The 22,302-nt window shown below is 39.4% G+C and overlaps 1 protein-coding gene across 2 annotated transcripts in view; it reads left to right on the top strand.

Annotated features, from left to right (window-relative positions):
* The window catches only part of HSPA12A (heat shock protein family A (Hsp70) member 12A), a 51,823-nt gene that overhangs the window by 16,617 nt on the left and 12,904 nt on the right, over positions 1-22,302 (top strand). For both annotated transcript variants that reach the window (XM_085064743.1, XM_085064744.1), the window contains 3 exons: positions 4,750-4,936; positions 5,809-5,913; positions 7,743-7,859. In XM_085064743.1, coding sequence (XP_084920869.1) covers positions 4,750-4,936; positions 5,809-5,913; positions 7,743-7,859 — 409 coding nt within the window. The remainder of the gene's footprint in view (positions 1-4,749; positions 4,937-5,808; positions 5,914-7,742; positions 7,860-22,302) is intronic.

Raw genomic sequence — 22,302 nt, forward strand, 5'->3', positions numbered from 1 at the left:
GGGTTCACATTGCAGATTAGATTCTCCTTCCCTGGAGAAATCCTTTCTCTTTACCAGGCTTCCTGCTGTCAGTCACTGGGACATGACTGTGAAATCCAGGTGCTGAGAGTATATTCCAAATCTTCACTGACATTTTGCTACTTGTGGTTCAAAACACGTTTTCTTCCTTATGTAATAATGGCAGCATGACTGTGATTTCAGACCTGTGAATTATTATATGAGATACTGACTTTGAAAGAAATTAAATAAATTACTTAATGTATTTCTGACCAGAAGGGAGGGACATTTTTATTTTTGAGTGGGGGGAGGAGGGGAATATATTCATATTTCCAACAGGTATTTCAAACAATGGAAAACATATGAATACCAATAATTATTAAATTTTTTTTTAAATAAGCATTTCTGACCAGGAATGATTTTGGCAAGATAAAGTTGAAACTGACTTATCAAATATTATATGTAATGTTTATATATATATTTAAATATAAATACTCATAAAATTATGGAATTCAGTTTAAAAGAATGGTGTATTTATTAAAATAAGTCTTCAGTAGTTCAGTAGGTATTAAGGGGCTCAAACTCTGTATATAATGAGGCTTACATGTAGGATAACTTACAAATATTTCAGCAGAGCAAATGTAACTTCCCGCCGGCACTCGAGAATGTTTACATTAAAATAAAGCATACCAGTGATGCGTGGTCCTCTCTACTTCCTAACATTTTTTCCACCTTCCCTCCTTAGTGTTGATCCTTTCCAGATACTTAGATTTCTGACTGCCTTTTAACAAAGCTGCTTTTCTCTGAAAGGGTAAGATGGGTTTATTTGGAAGGGTCTACTTTGGAAAAGAGTGAACACACTGGGCTTTAGCACCAGGTTTGAGTGTAGTGCCAGCAGTGCCAGGATTCTTGTGGTGGAATTAGTAGGCAGACAAAGTCAGGTTTTTGATTGTATGTTTATTTGCTGTGATGCCCAGTGCTAAAAAAAATGAGTTTATAAGCATTGACCTTACAGAGTTCTTTAAGCATATATTTATCTTTAAATGTATGAGTAGCCTCACTCATCTCAGCCTGTTGGAGTTGGGTGTGGGTTTGTAAATGTTCAGTGAATGACTTCACTTTGATTGCAAAACTCTGGTTACTGTTTTATCAGTTTTGGGTAGTGCTTCATAGCTGACAACCCTTGATAGTTGCCCCCAGCTTCTGTTCAAGGTAGCTGTGGTTCAGATTCTTTTTGCAGAGAGAATGTGTTGCAATGAGTGCTGTTTGCACCATAACTTGAGGCTGCAGTGAAGACATCTGAACAGCCTGGCCACGAGTTCAGCACTTTAGGGCAGTGCAGAGCCATTAGGAAAGTTTGCTGCTGTAGAATGAGTGAATGTGTTAAATTTGGAGGGAATACATGAGATATCACACAGTTTTTAAAAAACTCCTCTTGATTTATATGCACTTACATGGAGCTACAGATGTTTTGGCTACTGGCTAAATAGCAACAAACTGAGTGGGAGTATTTCACAAATGGAGAAGAATAAATGAAAAATGCATGTGGCTATGAAACACATTGCAATCTGTCTTTGGAAGGAGGGAGGCTGTGGTTGCTTTTTAGTGCAACTTCAACCTTCAGGTTTTTCCCTTTTCCCTCCCTTGCCTGTTTGATGGTAATTATTGGGAGACACACACTTGCCTTTCCTCTGCATACACACTGCTAGTGGTGTTCAGCTGCATTTTGATGACCCTGGTGTTTCATTTCCTTGACTGTGGTGCTGCAACTCTGGATCAAATTGTCATCACTCTGCAAAAGTCACTCTTTGGTCTGTCTTAGCCAGACTGAAGTGTGAGTAAGGGCATTTCTCTAACCTTCATATAACCTCCTGCTCCTTTCCTCACTGACTCTCCTCTTGTCTGTGTTTTCACTTCTAGTATACAGTTAGATGCTCTGTGGCTATAAACAGGTCTGTGTTGTTTATATCTCTGTTGAGATACTCCACTTTATGTCAGCCTAGGAACTCATATGTCTGCATTTGAAATAAATCTACCTTGGTTCTGTTTGAATAGTTTTTTTTAACTGTGATTCTGCTCTGCAAAAATATCTCCCACGTGTATTTAGAGCAATTCTGGCTTGTATAGGTTTATGCTTTTGATAGGCACTTCTTTTTTCTTTTTCCTAAGAGCATTATTACCATTATTTTGCCTCTATTGGTACCATGAAAGAAAACTGCAAACAAGGGTGTTGCAGTCCCTGCCCTACTGAATAAAATCCTTCCCTAACTGGAGCGAGTCCAGAGCTCCACCTAACTTTACCATTCCTGTGCTTTTGCATCTGCTTCTCTCTAGAAAAACATCACATGGGAATATTTTTAAGTCTCTGATTGGAAATGGTAAAGTCATGCTTACCCTTCTCTTTCCTTACTGTCCTTTCTGTGACTGAGCAGTAATACAAGCCAAGGACTTTAGAATGTGCTGAGCAGTTATCGTGTCCAGTTTCCATCAGAATCTCATCGGGAAGCAAACATCCAATTCTCCAGGTGGCTTTGAAAATTTCATCCTGTAGTATTGAAACATAAATTTGTCTTCATTCAAACTGCACCTTCGGCATGCTTATCCCGGAAAGAGAAAATGTGCCTGGCTGGAATGAAAAACAAAGAAGCATTGTTATTAGCCACAGCCTATTTATGGCATTTCCCACCAGTGACTCAGAATGAATCATTAATGATTCCAAGCAAAAGCGATACCAGTCTGTCTCCTCTCTGCTTGCAGCGGGTGTGTGGGATTTAACAATCTGGTGGAATAGCAGTGTTTTCTGTTCATGAGCTGTGAGATCCCAGCTTCTTCTCATTGGAACCATATGTTTGCTCTAACACCTACTCAAAAGATTTTGGAGCTGACCACGTGGAATTCTAGCAGCAGGTTAGAAGAAATGACCTGGAGCAGAGCCCTTGCCAGCTGATCGTAGCTCAGGGGCTGAGCAGCGGAACTGGGGAGGTTTAGGAAAGTTTTTTTGAAGTGGATGAATGTGGAAATCATTCCACTCCTCATCATTCTGTTTCTACTTTCAGAGCAGTGGAATTGTCCTCTGCACTGAAGGAAGTTCAGAGATGTTATTCTTTGCTGCTTGTACAAAAGAGAGAGATTTTGCTCTGTTTGATCCAACTGGATGGTCTGAAGGGATCCCAGCACTTCAGAAGATCCCATTCCTTGTTATTTTGCCAGGTTCCAACCCTAAGATTGCAGTCTTCCATGTCAGTTTTCTGCCGTGGTCTGGAGGTCAGTTAATTTTCAATGGATTTGGCTGTTTCTGAGAGCAAAGTAGAAATTATTTTTTCTACATACTCTCCCTAAATCAAGTAAACAACTACCACAGAGCAAGGCAGCCTTTTTATGCTTCAGAATGAGGGCTTTGGCAGGAGTATATTCTGAAAAGTGCGTTTTGCTATCTTTAGAAAAAAGCAATCGACTTGTAGTTTAATAATGAATGCAGTTGCCTGTGTGATCTTAACTTGGCTCCTGTTTGAGCTGTGTTATGATTATGTCTGAGATTATAAACAGATTTTCCACTGATGCCTTTTTCAGAAAATGTTTTCTGGTAAATGTTTGTTTCTCATACAGAAAGTGCTTGTATATGGTGGGGGGAGGAACAGTAATGTGAGCTTCTTCCATTCTGCCTTTTTTTTGGTGATGGAGAAATGAGGAAACAGGAATGTTCACAGCTGTTTCTACAACTTTCTACTGTCTGACCTTTTTGTCCTGCCATGCCCCCCTTCAGTTCCTGCTGGTGGGTGTTCCCATATTCAATGTTCTTATTTATTTCCTTATTTATTTCCTTATCCGTTCTGTGAAAGTAGCATTGGGTTACTTTTACTGAAGGCATTACAAAGATGCCTTCACAATCTTGATGAGATAGGATAGTTTTATTCACCAGTAGTGACAAATACTGTGGTGCCTTTAAGATACTTGGGGGTTGGGGAGTCTGCTTTAGTTTTGACAGATTAAAACTTGTACAGCATTTTGGGTACTTAAAACACAAAATCCATTAACTTAGACGAGTAGAAAGTGCAATGCAGAGAGTTCACATATGAAAGTGCAATGCAGAGAGTTCAACATCTGCAGGCATGGATGTCTTTGGAGTTTCAGGTGTCTAGGAAATGAGGCACATGATCAGATGTTGGTTGAACTGGCTTGGCTTGTTTCAGAGAGTATTCTGGGACAGAAATGGGGATTTAATGACTTCTCTGTGGTGATGTGCAGATGACTTAAGCTGGTCCTGGATTCAAAATGAGAAAAATATCCCTTGCAAGTAACCATCATGAAGTCTGAATCACAATTGGAAAGGCTGTATTTAGAGTTTTATTAGAATTCTTGGATAATTACTTGATTTATTTTTTTTTCTCAACAATATTTATTACTTGTGTTGGCTTAGGTAGAAATTTTAAGTACAAAACTTTCCTTGTTAATAGTGCATGGCGTACTTCAAGAAACCTGTTTTCTTATGAGTGTGATTATGTCCTTAAAAATTATACACCAACCACAAAAATGTATTAAGTTTGCTGAAATGAAAATTGCAATCCTTTTTTCCTAGGTGGGAATAAAACCACTTGGTTTTGGTATTACAAGGTTTGAAACTAGTATCTTTGGAGGGAAAAAGCAATATGTACAGTGTGCCAGCACATTGTTTTTTCTCATGATTCACTTGGTTTTTTTGTGCTGCTCTAAACTTGAGCATCACTCACTGGAGCTGTTTCACTTTTTGGCCAGACGATGGGAAGGTGGAGATCCAGGTGTTTCCAATCAGAAGACACCAACCACTATCCTCCTAACTCCAGAGAGAAAGTTCCATAGCTTTGGCTATGCAGCAAGAGACTTCTACCACGACTTGGATCCCACTGAATCAAAGCACTGGTTGTATTTTGAAAAGTTTAAGATGAAGCTACATACCACTAGTGTAAGTAATAACCAAGCTGTGTTTGCTACTCAAGTTGTTTTCCTCTGAACAAGACTAGATTTATGCCTGAAAATTGTCAGCTAGATGTGAAGCATCTCTAAGTTTAGAGAGTGAATTGAGTAAATTATACTCTGTAGTTAGCATTATGATTCATATTGTTTCTCACTGCGTTTGGCAACTGAATCTTGCCAGCCTTTCTTGTAGATCTTAGATGTTCAATATCTGCTTTGCTTAGATCTTCATGTCCTGAGTTGCCTGGGTGAAATTCACAGCTGTCTGGGGAGTCTGCATGTGGTTGGTTTGTTCAATAAATCTGGTCAGCAGAAATGGGATATAAGAGCCATACTGAGCTCTAGAGCAGCAAAGCAAATTCACCCAGAATTCATTGCCAGGATTGCAGGTGTGAATCAGGCTGTTAATTTGATGTTATTCCTACTGATTGTATTTTTGACTTTAATCCATTCTGGATTTTGGGAATCAGCCAGTATTTTCTGTACTGAGGTGTTTTCTAGTTTGTTGTCTTGGTGGGATGCCAAAAGTCTGTGCTTTTAACTTGGATGAAATATCTTGCATGTCCAACTTTATTGCAGTTATTTACAGGTATGTCTATTGCAATTATTTAATATTTAGTCCATATTTCTGCCTGCAGTTATCTGTAGGCATGGTAAGTGCTTGAAAACAAAGTCTAAAATAAGCAGCAGAATGTCATGCTCCAGGAAATCCAAGTGATGAGTAAAATCCTCTTCAGAATAGTTTTGTCACTTTTTCCTAACCAGGTGAATGATGAAGAGTCCCCTGTCCTCAAGCAGTGGGAATTGATTTGATGTTTGCCTTTTTCTTTTAATAACTTCCAGTTATTTTCTTTCATGTAGAATCTTACCATGGAGACAGACCTGACAGCTGCAAATGGCAAAAAAGTCAAAGCACTTGAGATATTTGCTTATGCTCTGCAATTCTTTAAGGAACAGGCATTAAAGGTGGGCTAATGCTTCCTTATCAAGATTTTCTGTATTTATAACTAGTATAAATATGAGCTTAATATTTTTAACCTTGCCAAGCTTTGACCTAAGTAGTATTTGATGTAAACAAAGGAAGGCAGGTGTGGAAACTCTGGGCAGGCTGTGGACTCTGGAGAGCTCACAATAGCCTGAAGTAATTTCCCCTTGCACAGGTTAAGCTTGATTCACTAATAGCATCACTGTGATGCAGAGTTCTGAATAGCTTTTTACTGGCTTAGGTATTTCCTATTATATTTTTAAAGGAAAAAAAAAAGGTTGATTTGACAAGAAAATTTAAAAGCTTATCATTTTCTGTTTCTTATTTGAAATGTTGCAGTGCTCATTTCTTGCAGTGTTCTTCTTGGATCACAAGATTGTTTTTCTTATTCTCCAATGGAATACATCTCCCCAGTAAACAGGTTTTGATTTTTAAATCTCCTGTAAACAGTCAATTGTGAGTTAAGTAAACATTGGCTTCCAACGTGCCACTATAATGTCAATGTAAGCAGAGCAATTCCTGGGTCAAATCAGAGTATTCATCCAAGCAAGTGCTGTTTAAAATAGCCTTGTGGTTAAAAGCTAACCCACTTTTTTGAATGGGTTTAATTTATTTTCTCTGGGATCTCAATCTATTCCTTATGGCTGCTGAGAAACAGTCCTGCCACTGCAACTCAAATGCCTCATCCTGTCAAATACATTTTTAACTATATTTTTTGGGGGTTGATTGTGGAGTCACAGGCTTGGACATCTGCACAGACTGGGGATATTCTTAGCAAATATGCATGTTGGATAAAATCCCATATATTTGCTGAGCTGCCTATTCAGGGCTACATGCTTTTCTTGATGTTAATAACTAAACCCCTGGCATTTGTGAGTGAATCCTGGAACTAATTAGACAAAATCATGTAAGTGAGCTGTTGCTTTGGACTGTAATGTGTCTGTCTGTGGTGCCCTGTGCAGTATAAAGGTACTACTTTTCCAGTATGGATTTTTGAACTGCAGCATAGCTAAACAAACACAACACCTTGGCTCAGCACATGCAGAAACATTTTTTTACATTCTAAAGGCCTGTTGTCCACCTTTCTGAGCCTTTCTCTGTTTGGATGGAGATTTAGATAGGACATATGGTAATGACATTTTACTTGGAACCTTGCCCAAAACATGTCAGTATATCACCTAATTTGCAAACGCAGTACAGACTTTCCCCTTTTTTAAGAGGAGGGAAAAAGGACAATAAAAGTACTAAACTAGTCTTGAATGTTTGCTTAAAGCAAAGTTTTGAAGGACCAATCAGTCATTTTTTAAAGGGGTTAACTGTAACTTCCCCTTGTTAACTGCATTATAAAAATTTGATTTAAAGGTAAGTGATGTATAAAGAAGTCATTGAAAAATCCAGATTGTAAAACATAATGTTCATCAGTGATACCTCAAATATTTTTCTTGTATTAATCAAGATGTAAGTGTGAATTCTTCAAGCTAGCAGCAAGTCCCACACCATGGCTAAGAATGTACATAAATTTGCTGTAATATTCTGTAAATTGCTGCTTTTGCAAAAGCCAACTTTTCTACTTTATGTTGAACAGTAAACTTTTCTATAGGCCTCCTTGAGAAAGCATCAACCTTAATCCCACCTTTTGGCACAGTAAAGCGTTCTTGGCAGGTTGGAAGTAATTCTGATTTGTAGCATGGATGTAGCAGGAAAAAGATTGAAAAGAGAGTTACTGTTGCTAGATCCCACTGAAAATAATGTTTTCCTGTAAAGCAGACACCCATCATTTTGCATTCACCTCTGTTTTCCTTTTTTTTAGGAGCTCAGTGACCAAGGAGGCTCAGACTTTGAAAACACTGAAGTAAGATGGGTCATTACAGTGCCTGCTATTTGGAAGCAGCCTGCAAAGCAGTTCATGAGACAAGCTGCCTACAAGGTAATATTACAGGCTGAATGTAGAAATACCCCTTTAAAGCCCTAGTTTATAGCCTAAATAATAAATTGCATTTGGGGCAATTTAGTATAAGCTGTATAAATACAGTCTAGAAACGTTGGAAAGAGGAGTTAACTCTACCAAGCAGTAGTTGTAGGTCATATGTATTCACCTCTTAAATGCCTTTTTCTTTCTATTTACTTTTATATGTTGGTGTCCCTCACTGCAGACTCTGATATTTTAGTCATCTTGGACAATGGATTCCTGCTGAATTCAGTGCACATGGAACAGATGCAGTTTTGAGACCCAAGGGAGAGTTGAGTTTAAAATACTGGACACAGTTTTGTTTTGTTACTTTCTTTAGGTCATCACAGACTTTTAAAGTTTAAAAAAAAGGAAAAAGGAGGGAAAGAAAAGAGCCTCCTTGGTGGGACTTTTTTTTCCAGTTCCCATTTTCCCACAGTAGGAATGAAAGGACTGTGAACTGGATAGTCTGGATATAAAATTAAATTCAAATGCTATTTTCACCAGTAAGAGGTTTATCTGCATTTAACTCTTTCCCCCCAACCACCCCCCAAATATGTGCACTTTCCATATGCATGTCCTTTATTTCAAATTCAGTTTGTGTCTCTGATACATGAGATGTACACATTCTTCTTTTCATCAGGATGTTCATTTTCAGGGTTTTTTGGGTTTTGGTGTTTCTTTTTTATTTTTGGTCAGAGACTTGCATAACCCATTGACAGCAGCTATGCAATGCAGAGTTTGTAAGATATCTTCTAGTTCATGAGTAATTTGCAGAGTGCTCCTGGGAAGCACCCAGCTTTTTCTAACTCTGTTTCTAACTATCTCTAATGTTGAGCAACGTTTTTCTTAACAGTCTGTATTGTGGGATTGCTAATGCTAGTGCCAGAAGCAAAACACTCTTAAAGTTCTGATGGAAGGACACGGTTGTAGGTAAATCTGAAACACTAGAGACCCATTCATTCTCTCTGTATATTGTTGTCTGCCTGCTGTCTGTGTGCATGTGTGCTCGTGAAGTGGGAGCTGTGTAAGGAGCAGGGCCAGGGTTAAGGTAGATCTCTTGGCATTTCTCATTTGTGGCACAATGGAATGTTGTTAATTAGTGTCTGTGTCTGTGGTTGTGTCTGTGATTGTGTACTTCGATGGGCAAGCTTGATAAACAGCAAGGACTGACAAGGCTTTTAACTCGGGGTGTGTGATCCACTGCAGGAAAACATGAGTTCAGGGAAATAATCTGTTAACTTGACACATGGCTGATTTGTTTTTTTAAAGCATTGGGGATGAATAAACAATTGCAGAAAGCAGAGAATTCTGAATTGCCGTTCAGTCTTTCAGATTCCTGTTGCTGGATCCAAATGTTCCTCGTGGATGGATCAGAAGTTGCAGCTCTTGTTGTTAGCTATTGGAAGATGGAAGCATCATGTAGAGAAAAGTGTGAAAAGGCAGTGGTTGAAACCTTGTAACAGGAGACATGCTGAAGCACATCCACCAGTCTGAGCTGAGAGTTAACTTGCAGCAAATATTAATGAGCTGAGGAAATGTGCTGACTTATCTGTGTCAAGAGAGGTAGCTGCAAGAGGACTAAAGTACTAAAACAGCTTCAGTCACTGGTTCACAGTGCAAAGCACAGCCTTTCTGGAATGGTGAAGTGGTTGTCTAGGCAAACATAATGGAATTAATAAAGTAAGAAGTGTTGGAAATCTGCTTCTGCCCTCAGCATCCATCAGGTTTTGACCAACCTACGATCTCAGTGCACCTCTGCTGTCCCTTCATCTCCTTTTTGCCTTAAACAGAACATTGCTGACTAGAACTCCTCATCTGCCCACAGGCTCCTGCATTGTCCCCTTCCAGCTGCTGTGCTGCTTTCTCATGGAATGAGTAATCTGGGTGTTCCCTCCAGCTCACAGCTCTTCCTCTCTCCTTTCCATCCAGCCTATCGAAATCCTGCTAATTCTGTCTGCATGACAGCTTTCCCTGTCTTTGCACACTGCTGAGCTTTCATCCAAGCTGTCAGTGATTTTGTATCTTGGTTACTGCAACATCATTTCCTTGGCTTCAGCAGCTGCAGTCTGGCCTGGTTTGTATCTCTTCAGAATATTGCCACTCAAGAGTTTAGTAGCCTCGCATTTGACAGGGAATCAGCCCACATTTGACTCCATCTGTGTCATCTCAGACATGAGCTGCATGTCCTGGACATGAACATCTGTATTGCTCATTCATATTCCTCTTCTGAAATCCTTCTTTAAAGCACTGGGTTATTTCATGCCTATAAAAACTTGACTGTGATTAACCTATTTACATGGGAAAACTACTCCTCATTGCTTCTTGCTGTTACTCTGCCTGCCCTAGCTGTATTCATCTATTGTGCTTTTTGCATCCTTAACTATTTTTATACCTTATTTATTACCTCTTTGAAGCAGGTATTTGTTTATTCTCATTTATCTTGCTCTCTGGGGCCTTCTGAGGGGCTAAGTCTGGCAAGTTGTAGAGGGTTGCATATCTTTACAGATTATTTTGCTGAATCAAAATTAATTTATTCCTGAATAACAGTTCACAGATGCTTCTTCTGTCCCTCATGCTTAATTCCTGTATGTCCAGAGATGGTTCTAAAGCTCTGTGACACTTGTTGAGGTCTGGTCACAACTAGAGAGAGTTCTGTGGCAAGAGCAGAGTGTCAACTTTGTAGAACCTACTCAGCCTTAAATTTCCTTTCCCAAAATATATCTGCTGGGATTAGTGTGGATTTCATCAGTGTTCACTACATCCTGAGTAATGACTTTTAGGGTTTATAGTCACGTTTGCCATTGTCCCCACCAGTAAAATACAAGGTGTCATAAATAGCATTAACTTTCCTGTGTCCCATTTGCTCTGCTTCACATTCTTCGGGCACAAGTAGTGCAGAACAGAATCTGCAGGCTGGAATTCCTTGAACATGCTAATAGGAATAAAGTTTTAAGGAAGAGTTTGGAGTGTGACAGGAGTATGTGAGTGCAGAAGCTACAAGATAAGAAAGTAAAACATGGCATAACAAATGCACTCAGGGCAGAGTGAAGAAAAGGGAAGGCTGGTGCATTTTTATGAGCTTGCTTGAAATACTTCGTGGGCTTTCAAATATCAGTCGGTTGGTCTGAGGTACTGGGGGTTCTTTTCATTTTCATATGAACTGTTGAATTTGGAAATTGTGTTCTAGAGCTCTGAAATAGATTTATCTTTCCATTACAAATAGCAAATCGTTTGCATGGCAAGCTCACATAAACAAAAAGAGAGTCAGTCTAGGTTATAGGATTAAGCATGTGAGCCTAAAATTCCTCAGGCTTTATTTAACCAGCTCCTATGCTGAACATTTAGTGTTGTTTTCACATCAGTTTTGTCATGGAATGTGCACAATGAGAATTATTTAACATGTTGTATTCTGGGTTCACATGACATTGCATTGATTAGAACTGGATTGCTCTGTGGAAACCCTCAGAGAAAAACAAACAAACTTGGTGAAAGAATAATGTGACAGCACAAGAAATTCCTTGCTAATAAAAATGTGATATGAAGGATGTTTGATTTTTAAAAAGATGGGAGGGTTAACCAGATGGAAATTTGTGAAGCTGAGCTACTCTTATTCCCTCATAAGTCTGTTCTTCTGTACATAAAACACAACTGAAATTTCTTTGTGTAAGGACAGAGTGACAATAAAAAAAAAATTATATAAACTGCATATACTGCATAAACTCCATAAAAAGGTGTAAGCAGCACTGGGAAGCTGATTATTTTTCTGAAACTGTACTTGTTAGTGAGGCAGATGAGGCAGAAACATGTTAATACATCAACTATCCTGATCATTTGTAGCTTGTGGGGGTCTCTTAAGTCCATGCTTTTACTTCTGTGATATCAAGATCTTTTTAATCATGAGGATTAAAATGTTTGTTGAGTGATGTGTTGAGGAGGATTCTGTGTCTTATAGCTGTGCTTAATTAGGAAAGGATAACTAATTGAGAGATGAAGATTACTGAGTGGAAAATATGTACTAACTGATGTTTGGTCACACATTTGAGTTGCTCAGCCAGGTTCACATGAAGGCAGAGGCATCTGCTAATCCAGTTCTGTCCATTTCTGTTTGTCCACTTTTGTGGCATAAATTGGAGTATTTGGATGTTTTTCTTTTGCTAAACATGTAAAACAAGAGTTTTTTATTGCATTCTGTGTAAGAGTGAATCTGTGCCTATCTTAAAACCTTGTTAAACACATTTCTCAGGTTTTTAGAAATTGCCTGAAAGCAACAGAAATGGCAAAAACCCAGAATCTTCATTCTGCCTGATGCAAAGATTGTGCTAGATAGGGTTTACCAGCTAAAAAGGAAAATGATGGTCTGGAAGGCTGAAAACTGTAATCATTAGGGAGTGAGAGAAATCCACAGATACAAACCAGTGTGGACAGAGACTAAAGCTAATCGGTTTGATTGTAATAAGTTCATAGAAAGGACAATAGGTTGGTCTAAAAAACAACTTAGATGCCCATATTCAGTTACAGAGAAAAGAAATACGAGCTTGAATTGGAATTGTAGTGAAAAATATTAAGGCAAAATCAGAAAGCCCAAGGTACAGAATAAGATGCAACTAACAGAAAATAGCAAGCAAGTGGTTTTCTCAGTGCAAGTGCTCTCAGTCAGAGCCACTTGTGTCTTTTTAGTAAAACCAGCCTGAGCCATAAGGACCCACAATGAGGATATTTCTAAATAAAGGGAAGGAGAGAGCTTGAGACATTAGGAAGATACTTAAATAGGAAGAGTCAGGTTCTGCTGTTGTGGTAACTGGTGCATGCCCCGGGTACAAAAAGCATTTCTAGAATATTATAACATGAAAAATTGAAAAGCTTATGAGAATTTAATGGCTTCATTTTTCTAATGCACGCTACTCATCAGGCTTGCACGTAATGTTCTCCTGCACCTTGGGGGATATAATGTAATGCAGCAAAAAATTCTTGGTAATGCCACTTGGAGCTAAGCTTTCAGTTACTGCACAAATGTGATCTGTGACAACAATCCCTTGGGAATGAGCTGCAGCAGCATCACCCTGGAGAAATATGGACCAAATGCCACTGTGGTCCTATTTATCTTCAACTTGTCAAAAAACATAACTTCTGCTTTACCGTGTTATCATTCAGCAATGTGTGACTCAGCTTTTGTAATGCTAATTTGGATTTGTTTGTGGTCCCAAAACCTGAGAAATTTTTGGAGGAATGGAAAGGTGGAGGCACAATAAAACCAAGCAATTTGGAGATTTGTTGGTGCAACGAAATATATTGGTGATTTCAGAGTCTTGTGGTTGTTCCTTGCCTAATAAATGATCCAAGATTCTTCTCCTTAGAAAATTTTGTATTTCTGGGATTACTTCTGAGACCAAAATGTGAGACTGGATCGAATGTCCTAAGTGAGGTCTGCTGCAATTGGTATTCTTTCATGTCTCACAGATACAGGAAATCCTCTTCTCTCATGATGACCCAGAAAGCTTCTGCCTCTCCTGTGTGTAGCAAGAAATTATCTTTCTTATGAGCAGTTCATAAAAGCTTTTTGAGAAATAGGCACAGGTAAACTGCAGAACCTTTTCCACGAATTGTAAACAAAAGGGCTGCTTCATGATTGGTAGCCAGTGGTTATAATTCAGATATTTCCTGCCTTATGTTCCACTTTCCTTCCTAAAGGAAAAATAATTATAAATGAAAAAGGGAAAATTGTAATACAAAGTCTAAAAGACCTGATAAGTATAGGTTTTATTAATAGAGTCAAACAGTCCCAAAGAATTCCAAACTCAGGTTGAAAATAAAAGAATAAATAATAAAAATAATGTATAAAAGATGAAGTATAGAAATGCTCAGGTAAAGCAATTTGCACTCTTAGCTGGGTAATAGCAACACCAGAAGAATAAATTGAGGCAGTCTGACTGTGCTTAGCAAAGGCATTTATCTCAATCAGACAGCCTAGCTCTCTAAAACAAACTGGTTCATCTAATCAGTGGCCACACAAATGCAGCAGTTCTGGCTGTAGCCACTGCAGCTCCACACATTCATTATTTTAAGTGTGCTGAAAATAAAAGTCACACTTCATTATGGTTCCAGGTGTCCCATTTATTTTCTTGCTTTTCAGAATGAGATAATGTCATAGTTTCTAGACAGCCATTAAGAGGGAGAAATGTTCCATGTTATTTCTTACCACAGGAATAGCTTTACTGACAGGTTAGTTAACAGAAATGAAATATCAAATGGGTTCTGCTTTGGTCCAAAGCAACTTGCTAAGTAGCATGCTCAGGTATGTGCATGCACAGACAGCCAGGGTGATTTTTTTCAGAGTCCAAGCATCCCCCATTCCAACAAACTACATCCACAGATCCATTGAAAACCTCAATATTGATTTGGATACTCAGAAGTTGGTGCTTTTTCTCTAGCGGGTTGTTTCGCAAAATTTGTTCTTCGTGATTTGCAGAATGTTATATAAGAAACTTGTAGCAGAACTGAATGCAAAAGTTGGGTTTCAAGTCCATGTCTGCTATTTGTATCCTCATACTTTTAAGCATAAAGACCATTTTTTCTTCCCAAACAAATACAGGAAAATTAATTAATTAGGAGCTGATTTTCCCTCTCTGACAAGACACTGGACTGAGGCAGATCTTTTTCTGAGTTCAGATTGTGTTAGTGTTGTAAATTCAACTTGTGCATCCTTGATGCATTAAGGTAATTGCTTTCCATATGCTTCATCACTTTTTAAAGCAACTCATGGCTGGTATTTAGGATTACTGGACTGCTTGGGGTTGCTCTGCTCTGTGTATTTTCAGATTTTAAAAAAGTGTGTTGTGACCAATGTTTTCTTTTCATCCCAAGACACTTAAACAAAAGTTCTAATTACAATCCATACAGAAACCTTTGAGGACCTGAATAACTGCAGGCTTGCAGCAGTGAGTGTGGCACTGCTGTCACCCTGTCAGACATGATGGGCTCCCTCTCACTGACACATGCAAGGGTTTGACACAAGAGTCACAAAGACAAGGACCTACAAGTGTGTAGGTCCTTAAATTTTGGGAAGGATTCCTTCCTGCACTTCTGGCCCTTCTCAGTGTAGAATGCTTGCACCTCTTCAGAGTCATGGAAGCATTAAGTGGGAATGTTGGTTGAAGATCATTCAGGCTGACCTTCCAATTGAAGCAGGGTTATTGCCAGCACTGGGTCAGCAGTGGTTTTATCGAGTCAAGGTTTAAAAATCTCTGGGGACAGAGATGTCTTTCTTCACAGGAGCTCACAGCTTGTGAGTTCTCCATTTGAAGTGGGAGCAGCAATAGGTTTGGCCAGGTGAAAACTGTGGGAATGTTGCGAATTGTCTGTGAGTTAGTTACTTTGTGCAGGCTTCTGGTACAGGAAAGCCCTGGGAATTCAGAAAGCACTGCCAAGCCTACGCTGTGGTATTTTAAAAGCAGGGAAAGTGTGAATAAATACATAGTGACAGTATCTGCTTCCTCATGGCAGAAGGGAAGATGGCTGAGCCTTCAAAAGAGAGGTCTCAGGATAGACCCAAAATCCTAAGGACAGCTTAAAGGCTGATTTTACTTTGACCATTTCATCGTTTTATGCCTTTCATGTTGTTTCATCACATAGGTTTGTGCAAAGTGAATAAATGAAAACTATTACAGGAGTCTCTTAACTTCTTGTTTTGTGCAACCTCCATTACTGGCTTTGCTATTTTTCATCTTCCATAGCTTGTATTCCCCTTGTCTGCAAAATGAAGTTAGTACTATTTTACCATAGCCTGGGATGTCCTTTATGCTTTCTCAAGCAGTTTTTTCACAGAGAGCTGAGTATCTTTGTCCTGTGCCTGAGCTGTACAGATGGGGAAGCTGATGCTGAGAGAATTCTGCAGCTGTGAAAATTATCCACAGTGTTCTCACTTGTGAAATGCAAAGTATCAGCAACACCTGATCAGACTAGGATGAAGGACAGCCTGTGCCACAAACATTTAGTTTAGTTAGTTCATAATTTAGTTCAACCAGTAATAATTGTGTGAAATGTATGCATTCATGTATATCTGTTATGTATATGCATATATGTGTAGCAAATGTTAAGAGAAAGCAAAATACTCCTGGTTCTGTAAAGCAAGAAGTGCCTCTGTGACATTGTAGATGTCAGATCACTGCAGGATCAACCACCACCCAAACATTGTGTTGATTGGATTTTTTACAAAAAGTCAATATTCAGTTTTCATCTAGACTCTTAAATCCAGAGGATACAGTTTTGAAAGGTGGGGAGCGCCCAGCAGCTCTTCCTCTTGCCTCTTTGCTGTGGTCACTATGAGCAATCTTTGAAAATCCTGTTTCAAATTTTGTGGCTGTTGGGTAATTTGAAGAATCTGTCTTTGAAGAGATAAGTGGGCAGAGCTAACTGGGCTGTCTGACCTCACTCTATTCTGCTTACCCACGATATGTCTTGTACTGCAGCACTCTTCATCACTCTGAAGTCTGAGGGCAAAGCATCAGGATATGTCACAGTGTGGTGATTTTCAAACCCTTTTTGTGAAGGCTTCTCCAGGCTGAAGATCCTTGCCCTGTGCTTTTGCTGCAGCTTTGTGGTCCCCACTGGCCCCACTCCCTGCCAGCCCAGCTTCCCCTGGTGTGCCCCTTTGGGATAATGCTGGGAGCCTTTTCCCATGTTGCTCATCTCCTTTCCTGGCACGCTCTGCCTCTGTAATTAGATCTCAGTCGTTTATTTGTCACATCCCAGTCTGATGCCATAGAACTGGAGAAAGTGCTAGCTAGTGAAAAAGGAGGAGGATTAGAGGAGCTCACTTACCAAGGCACTAAGTGGATGGTGTTATCATGAATCCCTTAACACAATGAACTGATTAGTTTAAACAGTGGCAGTTTCACTTCATTTCCAGCCGCTGTTTTGTCTTGCCTTGATTCAGCCTCTTTCTTCATGCAATCTGCACAGTGCTTAACTTGCAGTCACGCCTTTCCTATTGTTGCTAATTATAATAAATATCTTGGAAAATAGAGAAATGTTGATGTTAATTCTCAGCTTCTGTTGTTTTGGCTGAATGATGTTGTCCTGCAGGGCTTCATTTCCTAATGAACCACATCATCTTTACGGAGCTGTTTCATGGGATACAACTTTTAAATTTTGTCTCTGGTGCCTACAAATGGGGTCTTAGTGGAAAAAGAGGTTTAAAAGGCTTTTCCTGCCAAGCAGAAGAATGGATCATTGGACTCATCTGGTCTGCAGTGTTGTTTCAGTAGTGATTAAAGGAGTGCACTTGGTGGAGGTCAGAAAGTGGGAGAGAAGAATGGGGATCTAAGGCTGTGGTGGAGCTTTGATGTAGCTGTTCCTGCAGCTTCTGCATGTGCTCCATGCCACAGGCAGAAATGGAACCTTGCTGATTGGGGAAGAGTGGGATTTTGACACTGAACTGGAGTTCTGGGGTTATGGAGAGAATTCCCACCTTGTGGGTTCCTGTGCAACATTAAAAAAAGCCTTTTAAGTCTCTGTGCCTTGTTTTTCCAGCTGTGTAATGAGGGTGGCTCTTTTGCACATGTTTATCTGTTTATTTATGCTACATTTTTATATGTGGAAACGCCTTATTAATTGTGAATGCAGTACCTACAGCCCTGCAGCAGTACCGAATGAGGTCTTATATGACTACAAAATATATCGAAGTAGTAAATTAGAATTCATCCAGTCAGTTCTTTTAATCAGTTTATAGCTCAAACAGGTGCACTCCATGTAAGGCATGTTCATTGTGTTACAAATCAGTGGTCAGGCTTTTTTTTTTTTTTTCCCTTTAAAAATATATCTGGTGTATCTCTCTGGGAAACAATAAAAATAGACTCTTAACTGTTGCTGTCAATAATTTGCAAGGATAGGAGTAGGAAACAGGTACTTTGTCAATGATGCTGCATTTCTAACATTCTACGTCTTTTGAGGACACTGTGGTATAATAAACAAAGCCAGAGAAAACCACCTAGCTATGGAGATCTACAGCTAAATGCTTCTAATTACAGCAGCATTCAGAGATAGGACATTTTCATCTAGGCCTACCTTAAAAAGACTCAGACTACGTGGAATATTCTATTATAATTCCATCTTTAAGGTCATATACATTGTAATAAAAGTGCATTGCTCTTTTTTTTTGCTGTGTGTTGTGGCATGTGAGGCTGGGTTTTCAAAGCAGCATCTTTTAATCTGTAGTAATGGTGATTTTGCATGTGGGGTGAGTGAAAGCAGTTCTCTGAAAGTGCCCAGGCTGCTGTACTGAGCTGCAGTCCAGACCTGAATATTTGCTAATGGTGAATTAGTCTAACACTTGGCAGCTGATGCTGTTCAGGGAATCAGGAATGTATTGTGGTCAGCTCTGGCTCTCTCCTGGTGACAAATCTCTGGCTATAAAAACAGAGCTGGTGGGCCAGGGTGAGAATTCACCTGCATCTGGATGGTGAAGTTATTTATGCTCCAGTCCATGAGACTTTGAATCACTTTGAAGTTTGCTGTTGTTGATGTATCTTGGCAAATGAGCAGCAATGCACTGATACCAGCACACAGACCTGTGCTACTGCAGTGGGTGAAAGACTGGGAGTTCTCTTGTCAAAAAATGAAGTCCTAGTCCTCAGGCATAGGAGCAAAGTTGAATTTTAGAGCAGCTCTTTTCATAATGTTCTTTGTTTATCCCAGGTATATAAATGCAGCAATATCTTGCAAATTAATTTTTAAGAAATTTTTTGTGCTCAAAGAGTTTTTGTAATCCCATGATGAGTTTTCCACTTTTGTGTTCTTGGGGAAACTGCTGTCTGCTTCCTTCATGTTTCATAGGTGATGACTGGGTTTATACTGCTAGTGAGTGTTATGGGAGAAGGAAAATCTCCTTAGCAGGGTTAAGTCAAGACACTGCCTTGTTCTAAAGTCTGCTATGAGCTGCCCCAGGCAAAGGCAAATTGATGTGTCTGTCCCACTGCTAGAATGATCTATAGAATGTTGAATATTGAGACATTGTTTAGATCTGTCCTGCTCAGGCCTGTTAACTTATGAATCCCTGTTCTTTATTACAGTAGTATGTGGGCAGCAGTGGGCAAGAACACTGAGTGAGGCAGATAGAAAGCAGAAAGCATAAAATACAGCAAATTCCCAAATGCCTGCAATTAATAATTTTAACAAATGCAGCACTGTTTCTTCATGTTGACTGCCTGCTGTTTCCACTCCTCTTTCTCTGCATGCTCAATATTTTTCTCCCATCTGTCCCTTGGCTGTAATGATGGGACAGATGTACTGCCTAAGTCTTCATCTTAGAGCTTCTATTAGAACAACCTCCTTGCTCCATTCCTCCCCAGCAGTATTTATGTGCTCATGTTTCCTTATCATCTCCCCTTCCCCATTCTCTCTGTGCTGTGTTTAGATATATAGATATATATGTGAAGTAATGTGCTCTCTCTCATGGTCTAAGTAGAAATACTATATACATTAGGTATGAAATATTGATTGCTACGTGTATATATATTCATACATAAATATGTGTGTGTATATATGTGCATATATTGTGTGTCTACATATAAAAATATGTGTTGGATGCCTTGTACTTTCACTGTGAAAAATTCTCTGTGTGGTCTTTTTGTGATGTGAAACAACATGTTCTTCATTGTAACTGGCCCTTCAAACTCTGAGAAAAGCTTTTAAATGAAAAACCTCAGCATTTTCTTCGTGAGGTTCTGTTAGGATCAGCTGTGCTTTGAACTGTTAAAAACTGTCATTTCTGTTGGATGTTTTCCTCAGGAGATATTTTGGGTATGTTAAAATCATAGCTAGAGAGAAAAAGGAGCAGGAAGAGCATCTGCTATGCATGGAGGGTCTGAGAAGACAGATCTGAGCCCATCCGCTGCAGGTCACTGCCTTCCTCTCCTGCCTGCAGTGTGAAAAGTTCATGGTTAGAGGCTGCTGCTGGAGGGGAGGAGGGGAGGAAGCAAATGTTATTGTTAATGGTTTGCCCTTTGCTTTTAGCAGAACCAGCCTTGGGAGTTTGTACTAAAATTCCCCCTAGAGCAGATGATTTGGCAATTAATACAATCTGCCCCCCACCACCACCTCAGGTTAGGAAATACCAGTGCAGTCCAAGTGTGTCCAACTCAGTTCTTGTCACCTCTGCAAATGCTTTACATTGTAGCTTTTGGATTTTAATATCCTTGACAACAAACTATTTTTTCCCTGAAACACAATTTTTTTCTTTACTATGTAGGTTAGACTGAGACTAAGAATTGTCTGTGCTGCTGACATATACAAGGAGCAGCCTGAGCACTCTGGAGTTCATCCCCATTGCTGGATATTGAAAAAAACCCACTTGCTGCTCAGACTCAGAGCTCTCACAAAATGTGATAATGGATTTAATATAAGTGAAAACTGCAGCAGGGTAGTCAGGAGCGATTTGTTCTCCAAGCCCTTATAGGATAGAGCAGAAGTGCTGCCCTTAGAATCGCAGCAAGATTAGGCTTTTAGCAAAACTCTCCAAAGGCAAAGACAGTTTGTGTGCAGAGACCATACATTTTTGGAATTCTTAAGCAGATTAGACAAATGGCTGTCAGGGACCCGAGTATTGATTCATATCTGGAATGTTACTCTTTCCAGCACAGCAAACCAAAGCTTCCTGTGTGGAAAAGCTCAGCTGGAGATAAGTGATGTTGAAGTGAGCTGGCATGGAACCAGCCCTGCTTGTGCCTGCTGCATCCAGATGGGTCACAGGAGGGATTGGGCTTAGGCTGAGGCACATCTTCATCCCCAGTACAGCTCCAGGGCTTTATCTGAGCCTGTATCTGCCAACATGCTCACTTACAACTGCTGTGGTGGCAGCAGAGTCTCACTTAGACTTGTACTTGATTGATATTCTTTTTATACATTTGAGGGTTACTCTGACTGATGTAAATCTGTATTTTCCAAAGTCTGAAAGTTTGGTTGCAAACATTTTTTTGATACAACATTCTTTCAATATGTGTTGCCACAGAGCTGGCAAGGTTTGATGTTCTGTAGTATTTGCACAGTGTTTTCCTTCCCACACAGTTCTGCTAATTTCATATCGTGTTGTTTAGTCCAGTGGATGTAACAAGCAGAAAGTTTTGCCATAGAGCAATAAAGGATGTAGTGACCATAATCCCATTCATGGTGTACTTTTACAATACTGAGCAACCATCATTAGTTTAACTCTCAACTCTTTCTTATTTTGGAATTTATTTGTTGTAGTTTTGCCCTTTTTTTTTCATACCAACAGTGAGGAAGATGCTTTCTGTAAGAATCTGTTTATCTTATTTATTAAGATGGAGAGGGTAAAATGAGCCAATAAATGTGAAGGACAGCTTTGTGTCTCCAAGTCTTACCCTGGTATTACTTTTAAAACCAACTTTACTTTGAATTTATGGCTGCAGGTGTCTATCAGCCAGCAATCCCAAAGCCCACAGTTGTAGCTGTTTGAAAGAAGCCAAATTCCACTCCAGGTCTGCAGTCTTTCCATGTGAGTCTGCCTTCTTTTGGGGATGCTCTGGAGACACCACAGTGTGTGTGTTTTAATTGAAGGCTGGAAGACTGACTGTGGAAACAGAAAAATGTTCATTTTATTTTATTTGTTTGCTTAGCAAGCTTTAGCACTCAGGCACTTCACTGAAAAGTAATAGCAGGTAACCCAAAAGTTGGGAGAAAAAGTTAAAAGATGTCTATTTTAATAGAGTATCATGCAGTAGGCAGAAGTACTGGGGAAAAGAAATTAAAATACGGTTTTGTGAACTGTTCTTTGAATATTTTTCTCTAAGCCCCATTCTGAGAGTGATGTAGTTACATAAGAACTTGTGGCTTTTTGAAAATATCTCTGACTGAAGGCTGAAAATCCAGAAAGAAAATAGAAAGAATGGCAAATGCTGATTTTATAATGTGGTATTATTTATAGGCTTGTTCTCATTACGTTTTAGGGAACCTGCCCTGTTGTATTTCATCTCTTTGAATAAACTGAGCATTTTGAAGATGTTATAAAAGCAAATGTACTTTAAAGCAATGGATTTTGAAATAGAAAATGCTGGTTGTAAGACAGAAGATGCATTACTGGTAAAGTGTATTGTATATTCCTATACAGTTAAACAGTGCAGGAACCTCATTTTGGCAAGGACTGTGAATATCTGGGACGTAAAGAAAGACATACTTCAAATATTATTGTGGCAAGGAGAGGCCAAAGGAGGCTGGAGTCCCTCTTACCTGGCAGATTCACAGGTTAATTAGCAGTTCAGGTTTTAGGCCAATTATTACAGGTTTCAAACCGATTCTCTTCGTTTCTCCACCTGTCATGTACACGAGTGCTCGGTTAGACACTTAGCATGGTAAGTGCATGCAAACCTCCTGTGGCAGCCTGTGGAGTTGTGCTATACAGTGTGGGCAG

This window comes from Lichenostomus cassidix, chromosome 6 (assembly GCF_008360975.1).
Source record: "Lichenostomus cassidix isolate B80296 chromosome 6, HeHo_3.0, whole genome shotgun sequence".
Lineage (NCBI taxonomy): Eukaryota > Metazoa > Chordata > Aves > Passeriformes > Meliphagidae > Lichenostomus > Lichenostomus cassidix.